The following is a 12,255-nucleotide window of genomic DNA, read 5'->3' on the forward strand; positions in this document are numbered from 1 at the left end:
GAGAGAATTCAATCACTTCCCTTAGACTTTCGTGATAAGTGAGTTTCAGAGAAACAGATTATGCTTTTGTTTTTTCTCAGTATGGGGAAATTTGCAATTCTTGACCTTCATACCCACACGTTTGTTATGATTTTTAATTATGCTCTTACTTCTTTTAACAGCGCTGGTTATTATCTAGGCTGTGCATGGTAGATGGAATGTCTTGACTGATTCTCTTGCCTGGTATTATGTCACGGTGTTAGGTACTAATTGTCTCATACTTCAAGAAAAAAGGTGGTTTAAAATTAAATCTGCATGGAGTGAATGGTATAAGGAACAAAAAAGTAGAACTAACCAATAAGTCAAAACGTTATAGCGCTTTTCCTGGAGTACCAAGCACATACTGATGGACACTATTTTCAGAGACATTCCCAACAACTCTGAGAGCTGCATGTTTTAATGTAGAAAAGGAGAAATCTCCAATCTAGTCCGCGTAAGGACTATGTGTTGTCTTGGAAAACGAGTTTCATGCTGTATCCATTCCTGCCAATAAGGCACTCTGTCCCATACAACTGGGTCTCTGTTCACACTATACACACTCTGTTATTCCCCCAAATCCCACAAGCTCACACGTTCATGAGCAAACACTTTCAATTTACTTCGACTCCCATAGTCTCAGATAGCACAGTTCAATCCCCCATTTTCTGGATGTAATCCAACCACATAGCTTCCACCTACTAAGGTCCGTTTAGCTTGATGGCCTTGAGGCAAAAGGAGACGACAGAGGGCCGATTATAAGGATCGGGACGGGGCCCCGGCCCCACAGTGGTGTGGTTCATGAAGCACAGTACAGGGACAATGAGGCTGGAATGACACACTGAGGCTTCTGCGAAATCCTGCACAAAGCGTAATACGCAGGTTTGGCTCGGTAGTCCACAGTCGTTTTAAAAAAAAAAAAAAAAATCTTGCCTTCATAACATAAATGGAGTGCATTTCATATTATTATAATAATGTATTACCAACATGATACTGTAGAGGTACAAGTCTTCACGATTGTGTCGCTGACTGATATGTTTATTTATATGATGCTGTTTGTTGATTTTCCCTTTGTTTATGATAATAAAAAAAAATTATAATTCACAATTGACAGCTTTTCTTCGCTAAATCATGTTTTCTCGACCGAAAAATGGTATGCGATGAAATGATCTTCGGCTCGTTTTATCTTTCCGTTCACATCGGTGCACATGGGAAGGTCTACTCTGGACTAACACTGACAAATAATGAAACACAATACTGCAGAAATATTCCAGTTCTTCATGGATTTCTGGTGGCTGTGGTACCTTTCATGCTACACATAGGTATTTGAATTTCTTCACTGGTTGCCCCAGGGATTAAAGGGGCCTGTTGTATAAGCAACTCAAAATAATACAAGCAAACCCTCCGACATGATCAATCAACCAAGTATGTGAACGGGATTGAATCCCGATCAGATGGTGAGTGGAGCACAATGAGAGCGAATCCAATGGGCAGGAAGATCAGACTTAAACAGTCCGGTCTGGTCTTCTTGGACGTCCTTGGATCCAGAGTCAAACTGCCGAGTGCCTGTGCAAGCCAGGTGGGTTAAATCTGGCCTGGTGGCCCTTCCACGTTTTCATTACCACAAAAAAAAAAAAATTAAAAAAACAAACCAAACAACAACAACAAAAAAAAAAACCCGGATCAGACAATCCACGACTGGCATTCATCTACTGACTTCATACCAGACACTGTTTATCCTTTCCCAGGACTTTCCTTCCTGTTCATACACAGCTCTTCTGGATGGACCTGCCACCCCTGCTCTGTGTGCAACTCTACAATGCTGGTGGCACTGAGCTAAGCTGGCCTCCAGTGAGCACCATGTCTGGTCCAGGCCCAACATGCAGTGCCTGTGAGAGAGAAAGAGACAGCGGGGAGCGGAGCGAGTCCAGGGGGCAGGGCTGGGTGAGATGATGGGCAATGACGAAGGGCACAAATCGATTAACGGAGCCACGCTACTTCCGGCAAGGCAGCGGGGGCTGGAGGGTCAGAACTCCAGGAGGTGGCACCGTCTAGGGAAAAACAAAACAAAAAAACAAATGTCATACATCACCTTAAAATAAACTGTTAATATACCAAACTGCATTAAGGCTTCAGCAAAAGTAGCAGTATTTGGATTAGATCAGGGGTTCCCAAACATTTAGAGCAAAATGTACCATATGAATTTTCTGCAACTCCAAGCCTTGACTACAATATTGTATTGCTTCCATGCCAGAAACAGAAAACCGGATCAGTATCAGGTTTTAGTATAAATACACAGGTGATTATAGGAACTCGCGCATGCTGATTGGTCGAGAAATTCGGACGATTTCTCGATAATTACCTCGGCAAAATGGCTGTCAATTGTTTTGTCACCGTAAGTGAGGAAGAATTAAAAATGATGAAAGAAAATGTTGTTCATAAAAGCACTAAAGATGCTACGAAGTTCGGTCTAAAACTATTCAAAGGTAAGGTGGGATTGTGATTTATTTTATTGATTTCAAAACAAAAGTATTTTATGTGACTCGGCGTAGATAAGTGAAAAGTCTGCACGACGCATTAGATTTGCATGCTGCTTTTGAAGATTGAACTAAATGATCTTTTAAATATGATTTTTATTGTATTTTTTTGAATAATCACCTGTATATTTATACGAAAAAAATTATCTGCTTCAGGCTCAGTGAATATCGGTGAATAATAACCTCGACTTCGTCTCGGTTATCATTCACCGATATTCACTTTGCCTTTGGAGAATAATGGTATAATAAGTAATACATGTTGTTATTTAACATACAGGACACTTTCTCGATGGAATAAAAACATGTATTCTGTTCCCTTCTAGCGGGTTTCATTCATTTGGTTTGATAGCATGCAACCGGAGCTCTTATTTTATTTCTTTTTCTATTTTTTTTCTTTCCTGTGTGTTTGTGTAGTTTGATGTTTGTTTGAGTGTTTTGTCCGCCGGTTGTGGTGTAGCTCCAGACCCAGTTTTGGGCGTCTGTTCCCTCCAGGCCTTGGTTCGCTGTGGGTGATGCCTGTGCTCCCAGCTGTGGACTGCAGTGAGCTCGTTGCTCAATTTACATCATGGTTGTCCAGCGCTCTGTGCTTTAACGCTTGGCGTGATGTTCCGAGCGATGTTGCTCGGTGGCGTCGCGGCGGCTGTGCAGGCGGTTTGGGACACACCAGCGCTCTGCGTGGCGGAGCTTCTCTGCTCGCTTTGTGGATCCATAGCGTGGTGTTCGAGCGATGTTGCTGGCGGCGTCACGGCGGCGGTGCTGGAGATGTGGGACTTGTTTTCGTGCGCCTTTTGGTGGGACTGTGGCTGCTAAACCACGGGAATTACATCCTGACCCCTACTTGGTGGACTTTTTACTTTTTATTATATTTTTATTTATTTATTTATTTATTTCCTTGTCTATAATTGTAAAGCGTCCTTGGGTTTTTTGAAAGGCGCTATATAAATTTAACTTATTATTATTATTAATATTGTTAGCATATCGCTTATCCTACATGTATTACGTCATTCTACCCAATGGAGAATGAGCGTTGATTATGGTTTATGATATTGTATGGATGTCAAGACAACATGACGTCACACGTCGGAGACGTAAAACTTCCGCGCTAGCGAGTGACTGTGACAATTTGTAAACAAACATGGCCGCCAGATTTGCTTCGTTAAATACGGAAGATTTTGAGAGAATTTTGAAAGAGAAAGACGTGTTGAACACCCGAAAGGAATGTGTATGAATAATAATAATAATAATATTGGCTGGCTTTTTTTCATGGTATATCAGATATATTCCATTCAGCCAGCATGATACTGAATTTGTCTTCTACTCGTTCAATATCATGCTAGCTGAATGGAATACATCTGATATACCACTCAATGCCAGCCAATATTATTTAACTGTTTATTGTGATGAGATACTTTCACATTATTACGACATACAAACTTATCATGTTATAAGAAGAACTATTTCCAATTATAACAATAACAACGATAATTTATCTTATGATGTGAAACATTTCATGTTAAAAAAACAAGATAAATAGTACAGTGTTATAACTAGAAAAGTTTCGTTATAATGGGAAAAGTTTGTATATTGTAGCAACGTGAATATATCTTGTTAATACATGAAAGCTATCTTGCAATAACAGTAAACTTTTCACGTTATAACATGACACTGCTCCGTTTTTCTTTTCCTGGCATGGTAGCAATACAGCAAAACGCTTCTGTACTGAACCATCCTGCATTTTATTCCAGATTTATTTGGACATGTCAGTAACATACTGTACTGTATGTGTAATGTGAACGATGCCTACAAACAGAGATCACTGTTTTCAGTAGACGCAAAGGTACATTTGTTTACTGTTTGTTTTTTTACAGTGTTATTAACCATAAATCTGTGTAAATCCATATTCAATAAATGCTTCCACAGAGTTTCATGTTTGATTTCTGTTGCTCCACTGAGTCAGAGTCACTTGACGTTACTGAGGAACTTGCAGCAGTAGATGGACAAAGAAATCTGTCCATTTTTATCACTAAGCTCCGATACTACTAAGGCTGAAGGACTCAAGGACGGTCTCAAGAAGTTCTCTCTAATTGGGCTTGTCTCGGTCTTGGACATTTGTCTCACTAACTATGGTCTTGGTCTGTAAAAATAATGGCAGTCATTTTATCAAGCTGGATATGACCAGATTTATTCATAAATTGTTTGCATGAGCATTTTTAGGGCGGCACGATGGTGTAGTGGTTAGCACTGTCGCCTCACAGCAAGAAGGTTCTGGGTTCGAGCCCAGCGCCTTTCTGTGTGGAGTTTGCATGTTCTCCCCGTGTCTGCGTGGGTTTCCCCCACAGTCCAAACACATGTGATTAGGTTCACATGGGGCAGCCATGGCCTGAAGGTTGTGCTGAAGTGCCCTTGAGCAAGGCACCTAACCTCCAACTGCTCCCCGGGTGCTGTAGCATAGCTGTCCACTGCTCTGGGTATGTGTGTGTGCTCAGTGCTCACTTGTGTGTTCACGGCTTCAGATGGGTTAAACGCAGAGGAGGCATTTCCCTGTGCTTGAGTACATGTGTGATAAATAAAGGCTTCTTGTCTTTATACAAGGAATTTGGTATTCGTGAAAATCCTGTACATTTATGCAGAAGAAGACTAATATAAATGATTGTTTGGCTTCACATCATAAAACTGTGATGAGTTACTGCACTTTTATATATAGATTACATTGTGAAATTGAAATAGTTGGTGTATTTTTAGTTAGGCACACAAATTTAATGACAATGAAACGTTTGTGAATCCCTGCCCTTTCATATTAATGGCATTAACTAAAGAAATATTAAAATATGAAAAAAATTAAAAGAAGCAAGCTGGGTTGTCTACTCCCGAGTGTGGTGTGGACCATTTGCGTCCTGCTTTTTTTAAACATGGCCTCGGGGAGGATGTGAGGGATTTCTCGTGGCAAGTTGCCGAGTCACTTCATTTCAAATTCAAAAATGAGCAGACAGCAGTTTTTATGCATGATGTGCTTGGTGTCCACTATCACCTCGGTACAGTAGATCTATTTTTTTCTTCATTTTCATGTCAAGCCATTTTCTTTTCACCATCTAACTCTACTCCTTTTCTGTAATTTGGCTCCAGATGTTGGCCTTTTGGGTGCTGTGTTGTACTTTGCTGGCAGAGTTGTGAGTCTAATGCCGCTTTTCCACTACCAACGTGGCTGAGTCGAGCCGAGCGGGGCTGTTGGAGTTGCATTTCGACTACAACCGCGCTGAACCGTGCTGGCTGGAAGTGGGTGGACACATTGGGTGGAGTTAGCGAAAGTGGGTGGACGTCAGGTGATGTCGTTTGGTGGCGCAAACAGTGACATCAGTGACCTTTTAAGCGGTAGTCTCACGCCCCGGATAGTAAACAATAAACATGGAGGACATGGAGTCGTTAGTGTTGCTGGTCTTGGTGCTGTGGCTTGTTGTCACCGACAACGCCAACAGATACTGGCAAGAGCGTATAGATGAGGCGAGGCGCATAAGGCTTCAGAAATTCTCGTAATTCGTAAATCTCCTTCTTCCGGGTTTACGGTGTTTACAGATCCCAGCGTGCTCGCGGGGCATGTGTGGGCATGTGAGGACACTCCTCCTCACCAATCAGTGCACAGGGGAGTGTCTCCTCATGCCCCTAGCCCCACTCGGCTCGGTTTGGCTCGCTTCAGCCCCACTCCAAAACCGTGCGAGTTTTGGGGGCTGAGCAGGGCTGAAGCGAGCTGAGTCGTGCTGTTTTTGGATAGTCGAAACGCGAGCCGTGTCGGGCTGAAGCGAGCTGAAGTGAGCTGAAAAAGGGTAGTGGAAAAGGGCCAAAAGTAACCTTCACTTCTACCTCTCAGAGAGTCTATTTCAGCTGTGTGGGCTTTGCCTTTTATGGAGCGTTGTGGGCGTCACCAAATGCAAATCAGCTGTGCCTAGTACACGCCTGGTAATTTACGGGTGATTGGTTTTCATTGAACTGGCTTCTGCAAACATTTACACACGACTTTAATAAAAGATAAAGATAAATGTTTAAGATGATAAATGAAGCCCAGTGTTTGTGTTGTCTTTTATTTTGACATACACAAAGTTTGACAAGAAGTAATTTCTTCTTCTGGAAAACACAGAGGAATCATTGACACAATACGTGAAAGAAGCCAACATGCTGAAGTACAAGCCTGGGCTCGAAAAAGGTTTGAAGTTCGGTCCTGGTCTTGACTCTACACTGACAGCAACAGGGGTACAGTAGGGGTCCATTTCTGTCCCCCAAGGTACAATCTACACTAATGTACAGTGATGCTTGAAAGTTTGTGAAGTCTTTAGAATTTTCTATATTTCTGCATAAATATGACCTAAAACATCATCGGATTTTCACACAAGTCCTAAAAGTAGATAAAAAGAACCCAGTTAAACAAATGAGACAAAATATTATACTTGGTCATTTATTTATTGAGGAAAATGATCCAATATTACACATCTGTGAGTGGCAAAAGTATGTGAACCTCTAGGATTAGCAGTTAATTTGAAGGTGAAATTAGAGTCAGGTGTTTTCAATCAATGGGATGACAATCAGGTGTGAGTGGGCACCCTGTTTTATTTAAAGAACAGGGATCTATCAAAGTCTGATCTTCACAACACATGTTTGTGGAAGTGTATCATGGCACGAACAAAGGAGACTTCTGAGGACCTCAGAAAAAGCGTTGTTGATGCTCATCAGGCTGGAAAAGGTTACAAAACCATCTCTAAAGAGTTTGGACTCCACCAATCCACAGTCAGACAGATTGTGTACAAATGGAGGAAATTCAAGACCATGGTTACCCTCCCCAGGAGTGGTCGACCAACAAAGATCACTCCAAGAGCAAGGCATGTAATAGTCGACGAGGTCACAAAGGACCCCAGGGTAACTTCTAAGCAACTGAAGGCCTCTCTCACATTGGCTAATGTTAATGTTCATGAGTCCACCATCAGGAGAACACTGAACAACAATGGTGTGCATGGCAGAGTTGCAAGGAGAAAGCCACTGCTCTCTAAAAAGAACATTGCTGCTCGTCTGCAGTTTGCTAAAGATCACGTGGACAAGCCTATTGGAAAAATGTTTTGTGGGTGGATGAGACCAAATTAGAACTTTTTGGTTTAAATGAGAAGCTTTATGTTTGGAGAAAGGAAAACACTGCATTCCAGCATAAGAACCTTATCCCATCTGTGAAACATGGTGGAAGTAGTATCATGGTTTGGGCCTGTTTTGCTGCATCTGGGCCAGGACGGCTTGCCATCATTGATGGAACAATGAATTCTGAATTATACCAGCGAATTCTAAAGGAAAATGTCAGGACATCTGTCCATGACCTGAATCTCAAGAGAAGGTGGGTCATGCAGCAAGACAACGACCCTAAACACACAAGTCGTTCTACCAAAGAATGGTTAAAGAATAAAGTGAATGTTTTGGAATGGCCAAGTCAAAGTCCTGACCTTAATCCATCGAAATATTGTGGAAGGACCTGAAGCGAGCAGTTCATGTGAGGAAACCCACCCAACATCCCAGAGTTGAAGCTGTTCTGTACGGAGGAATGGGCTAAAATTCCTCCAAGCCGGTGTGCAGGACTGATCAACAGTTACCGCAAACGTTTAGTTGCAGTTATTGCTGCACAAGGGGGTCACACCAGATACTGAAAGCAAAGGTTCACATACTTTTGCCACTCACAGATATGTAATATTGGATCATTTTCCTCAATAAATAAATGAGCAAGTATAATATTTTTGTCTCATTTGTTTAACTGGGTTCTCTTTATCTACTTTTAGGACTTGTGTGAAAATCTGATGATGCTTTAGGTCATATTTATGTAGAAATATAGAAAATTCTAAAGGGTTCACAAACTTTCAAGCACCACTGTACCTCCTAGGGCTCATTATTGGACCTCAAGGTAACTATGTGTACTTTTTTAGGGCCAAAATATACATGCATGTTCCCAATCAGTATATAAAGGATACAAATAAGTACCTTAGAGGGTACTGCCCCAGTGACAAGCTGTTGTGCTGCTAAAGGTACAAAAATGTACTTTATTTTCTGAGAGTGTAGCTAGTCCTGGTCTTGGACTTGACAATGGCAGTCTTGTGGTCTCACTGTCTATTTATTTTTATATCACTATAAAAATATAGCGGCTGGAGCTGCTCTGACGGCTCCAGCCATTAGTTTCTAGTGATTTATGAAAAGTGGTAAGTGGCCTTCTACTGGATTATTATAGAGATTTTCACCTCTCAACCATTCACACCTATGGGCAATTTAGAGTAGCCAGTTAACCTAATCACATCTTTTTGGACTGTGGGGAAACCAGAGCACCCAGAGGAAACCCAATGTGCAAGCTCCACACAGAAAGGCTTCCATCAGCTGTGAGATTTGAACCTGGAACCTTCTTGCTGTGAGGTGACAGTGCTAACCATTGCACCACCTGGACTCACTATAGATTCACCAATTGTTAATGTCACCCAATGTAGCGACTTGGAGGAAAACTGCAGAAATTTGGGATGATGAAAAATGTGACAACACCAGCCAATAAACATGCACCATCTTTTTCTTTACCTTCATCTTCTTTCACTGAGCCCTCGTGGTGATCTAAAGGTGGTGTCCATTATGTACAAAATGTAAAGTACTCTGTGTTTGTTCATAATGATTTTTTAAAATTATATCATTTAGTCTATTATTTCATCCATTATCCAGTAACACCGGTCCATTATCAAATTATCTCTTCCAATAGCAATAATACATTTCAATTAAGAGACAAATAAGGAATGTGACCATTTTAAACAATGACAAGAAGTTTGACATTTACTAAGTTATTCCATGAAATCGAGTCGTACATGAGCTGATAGCTGACAAGGCGCGTAGCACCGAGTTGTCTATAAACCATGTACAGCGAGATTGAGTGGAATAACGGTTTTATTCTGTCCACATTCACTGGATTTTGAGAAACGGAACATTTTTATTTTGATTTTTTGCAAATTTGATAAATAAAAACTTTATACAAAACATCTGACAAAATAATTTCCGCGTACAATGTAAACAAACCGGCGAAATGACAGGAGCAATTTGTGAAAAATGCGATAACGATAATAATCCTTGAAAAACAAAAAAGATACATTCTTACCATCAAATTCTTTTATTCCATATTTTGTTGCTTTTTTTGTATTTTTGGGGTTTTGTTTTCGAGTAGAGTTTTTATTTCGTCCTCGGTTGGTTCAGCAACACGCTCGGCCATTTTGTTTTTCTCGACTCACGGTATATGAGCTGATATCCTAGTAGTAGAGTAGCCAATCAGAGCGCGCGATTGCTCATATCCAGTGAATGTGGATAGAATAACTGAAGAATGTGGATCTAAATAGTATTAACAAGCCAAAATTAAAATGTGAAATTTAAATGCTTTATTATACTATAAAATTATTATGCAATTATTTCACATATTTTATCACGTTGACCACACATCAGTAAAATATGATGCTGTTTTCCTAAAACATTACGTAAACATTACTAAAGTCAAAAGCTAGGTGTAATTGATTTAAAAAGTAAGAGTTGAAGATGAGCTGCAGTGCTGGTGTCTGTCTTGGTTTTAAATGTTTATGTATCACCCATGTGCGGCTATTAAAGTCCATCTCTGCTTTACATATCCAGCACAGCATCATGCTGGAAAAACCTTCCACACTTCCGACTTTACAGGTCTTGCCTTCTTTGACTCTTTTCTCGTTGCAGACGTTGTTTAAAGTTCTGTCTGTGTGATGTGCGAGTTCCTTGCAAGTGGTGTTGCTGCGAAACCCGAAGCAGTGTATGACATTCTACGCAACAATACAATATCTCGTATTATTCCATCCATGTTCACTGGATATGAGCAATTGCATGCTCTGATTGGCTACTCTACTGCTAGGATATCAGCTCATATGCCGTGAGTAGAGAAAAACAAAATGGCGACGCGTGTTGCTGAACCAACCGAGGACGAAATAAAAACTCTACTTGAAAACAAAACCCCCCAAAAATACCAAAAAAAAAAAGCGCAACAAAATATGAAATGAAATTTGATGGTAAGAACACACCTTTTTTATTTTTCAAGAATTATTATTATAGCATTTTTCACAAATTGCTCCTGTCGTTTGTTTACATTCTAAGTGGAAATGATTTGGTCAGACGTTTTGTATCAAAGTTTTCATTGATTGAATTTGCAAAAAATCAAAATAAAAATGCTCTGTTTCCTAAAATCCGGTGAATTTGGATAGAATAAAACAGTTATTCCACTCAATCTCGTTGTACATGGGTACAGCCATCAGCTCGTATTCGACTCGAGTTATTCTGTGGAATAACTGTTAAATATAATGTTTTTGTCACTCGTAAAATCCATGTTGATGTAAAGACAGTGTTTTCATTGTGTGTGCAGGAGAGGGCGCAGAAAATTACAAACCGCCCCTTTAAAGGTGTAAGTAGCAAGCAAGTCATTAATAAAAAGCACTCTATCTGCTGGAAAACAGGTATTATGTGTGAATAAAAGAAGGAAAGAAGCAGAACCAGAGAAAAAAGAAAACAAAACAACCAAGCATGCAGTTTGCCACAAACCGTATCTTTAGAGTGTCCCATTATGAAGAAATAAGGAGAGGCAAGAGTGTCGCTTTTCATGCACATGGAAAGGTTGGAAGGTACCATTCCTACGAGACAGGGAGTAAAGACCTACTCTATCACTGGTATTAAGAGTAAAAGCAGAAGGAGAAGACGAGTTAATACTACAAGCAGTTAGAGAACAGCATGGTGCAAAATAACGTCTTATCTCTACTAGCCAGGTTTCAGCTTGCTGATTTTCCGACGTCCGCTTTGTCATTAGAGTCTGGCAAAGCAGCTCAAAGCTGGCTCAGTCATCCTGCTTTTACTTTCTGATCCAAATGTGAATTTGTGTGATGAGGCTGACTGGCTCCTTGCCAGAGACCTGAGTGCTCTCTCTCTCTCTCACACACACACGCTTCGTGTTCAACGAAGTGATTAGAAATAAAGGTAGCCAAGCGCACTGACAATTAAAATTATATAAACTATTAAAAACAAATCAGCTGCCTCTGTATACCGTGAACTTCTCAACGAAGCAGGTGCTATCCTTAAATTGCCTTCATTAAGGTTGCTGACTTTTTCAGCCATCAGTAAAAAAAAATAAAAATAAAATAAAAATTCGTACATTCTTATGGATTTTTCATTTCGAGCGACTAACTGAACCCAGCCAGTAGAGACCAGAGAATAAAGAATGACATTTCAGAGAAAATTTATCAAACACACATTTTTCCTCAAATGTAGTCAATCAACCATTTCGAGTCTTGATATTCTCTCATTCTGAGCTTTGAAAATAATGTTTCTAACAGGTCTAAAGGGAAGACGATCGTGAGAGCAACACTGAATTTATGACAAAATGTGCTTCATTTCACAGACCCAAAAAAAAAAAAAAAATCACAAGTATTAATAGAGAAAGTCTATATTTCATGGTATTTGTTCAAAATCATTTCAATCACACAGGACGAAGAGTAAGAGCAGCCAAGCCTAAAATAAGCACACGTACTTACCTCAGTGCCTGTGGTGACTGACTGTGCTGCTCGGCTTCACGCGCTTCAGTCTGAGATCAACAGGCACAGTTCAGGCATGTCAGCGTAATTCAGCGAGATTAGGCAATCTTGCTTCAAAAGGCTTC

The 12,255-nt window shown here is 40.4% G+C and overlaps 1 protein-coding gene across 1 annotated transcript in view; it reads right to left on the reverse strand.

The window, feature by feature from the left end:
• Window positions 1–2,009: 2,009 nt before the first annotated feature.
• Window positions 2,010–12,255, reverse strand: part of magi2b (membrane associated guanylate kinase, WW and PDZ domain containing 2b) — a 485,372-nt gene continuing 475,126 nt past the window's right edge. The window contains exons 23-24 of the mRNA XM_060928197.1: window positions 11,148–11,236; window positions 2,010–2,066 (exon numbers count right to left, since the gene is read on the reverse strand). Coding sequence (XP_060784180.1) covers window positions 2,010–2,066; window positions 11,148–11,236 — 146 coding nt within the window. The remainder of the gene's footprint in view (window positions 2,067–11,147; window positions 11,237–12,255) is intronic.

The sequence above is a fragment of the Neoarius graeffei genome, chromosome 8, assembly GCF_027579695.1.
Source record: "Neoarius graeffei isolate fNeoGra1 chromosome 8, fNeoGra1.pri, whole genome shotgun sequence".
In the NCBI taxonomy this organism is placed as follows: domain Eukaryota; kingdom Metazoa; phylum Chordata; class Actinopteri; order Siluriformes; family Ariidae; genus Neoarius; species Neoarius graeffei.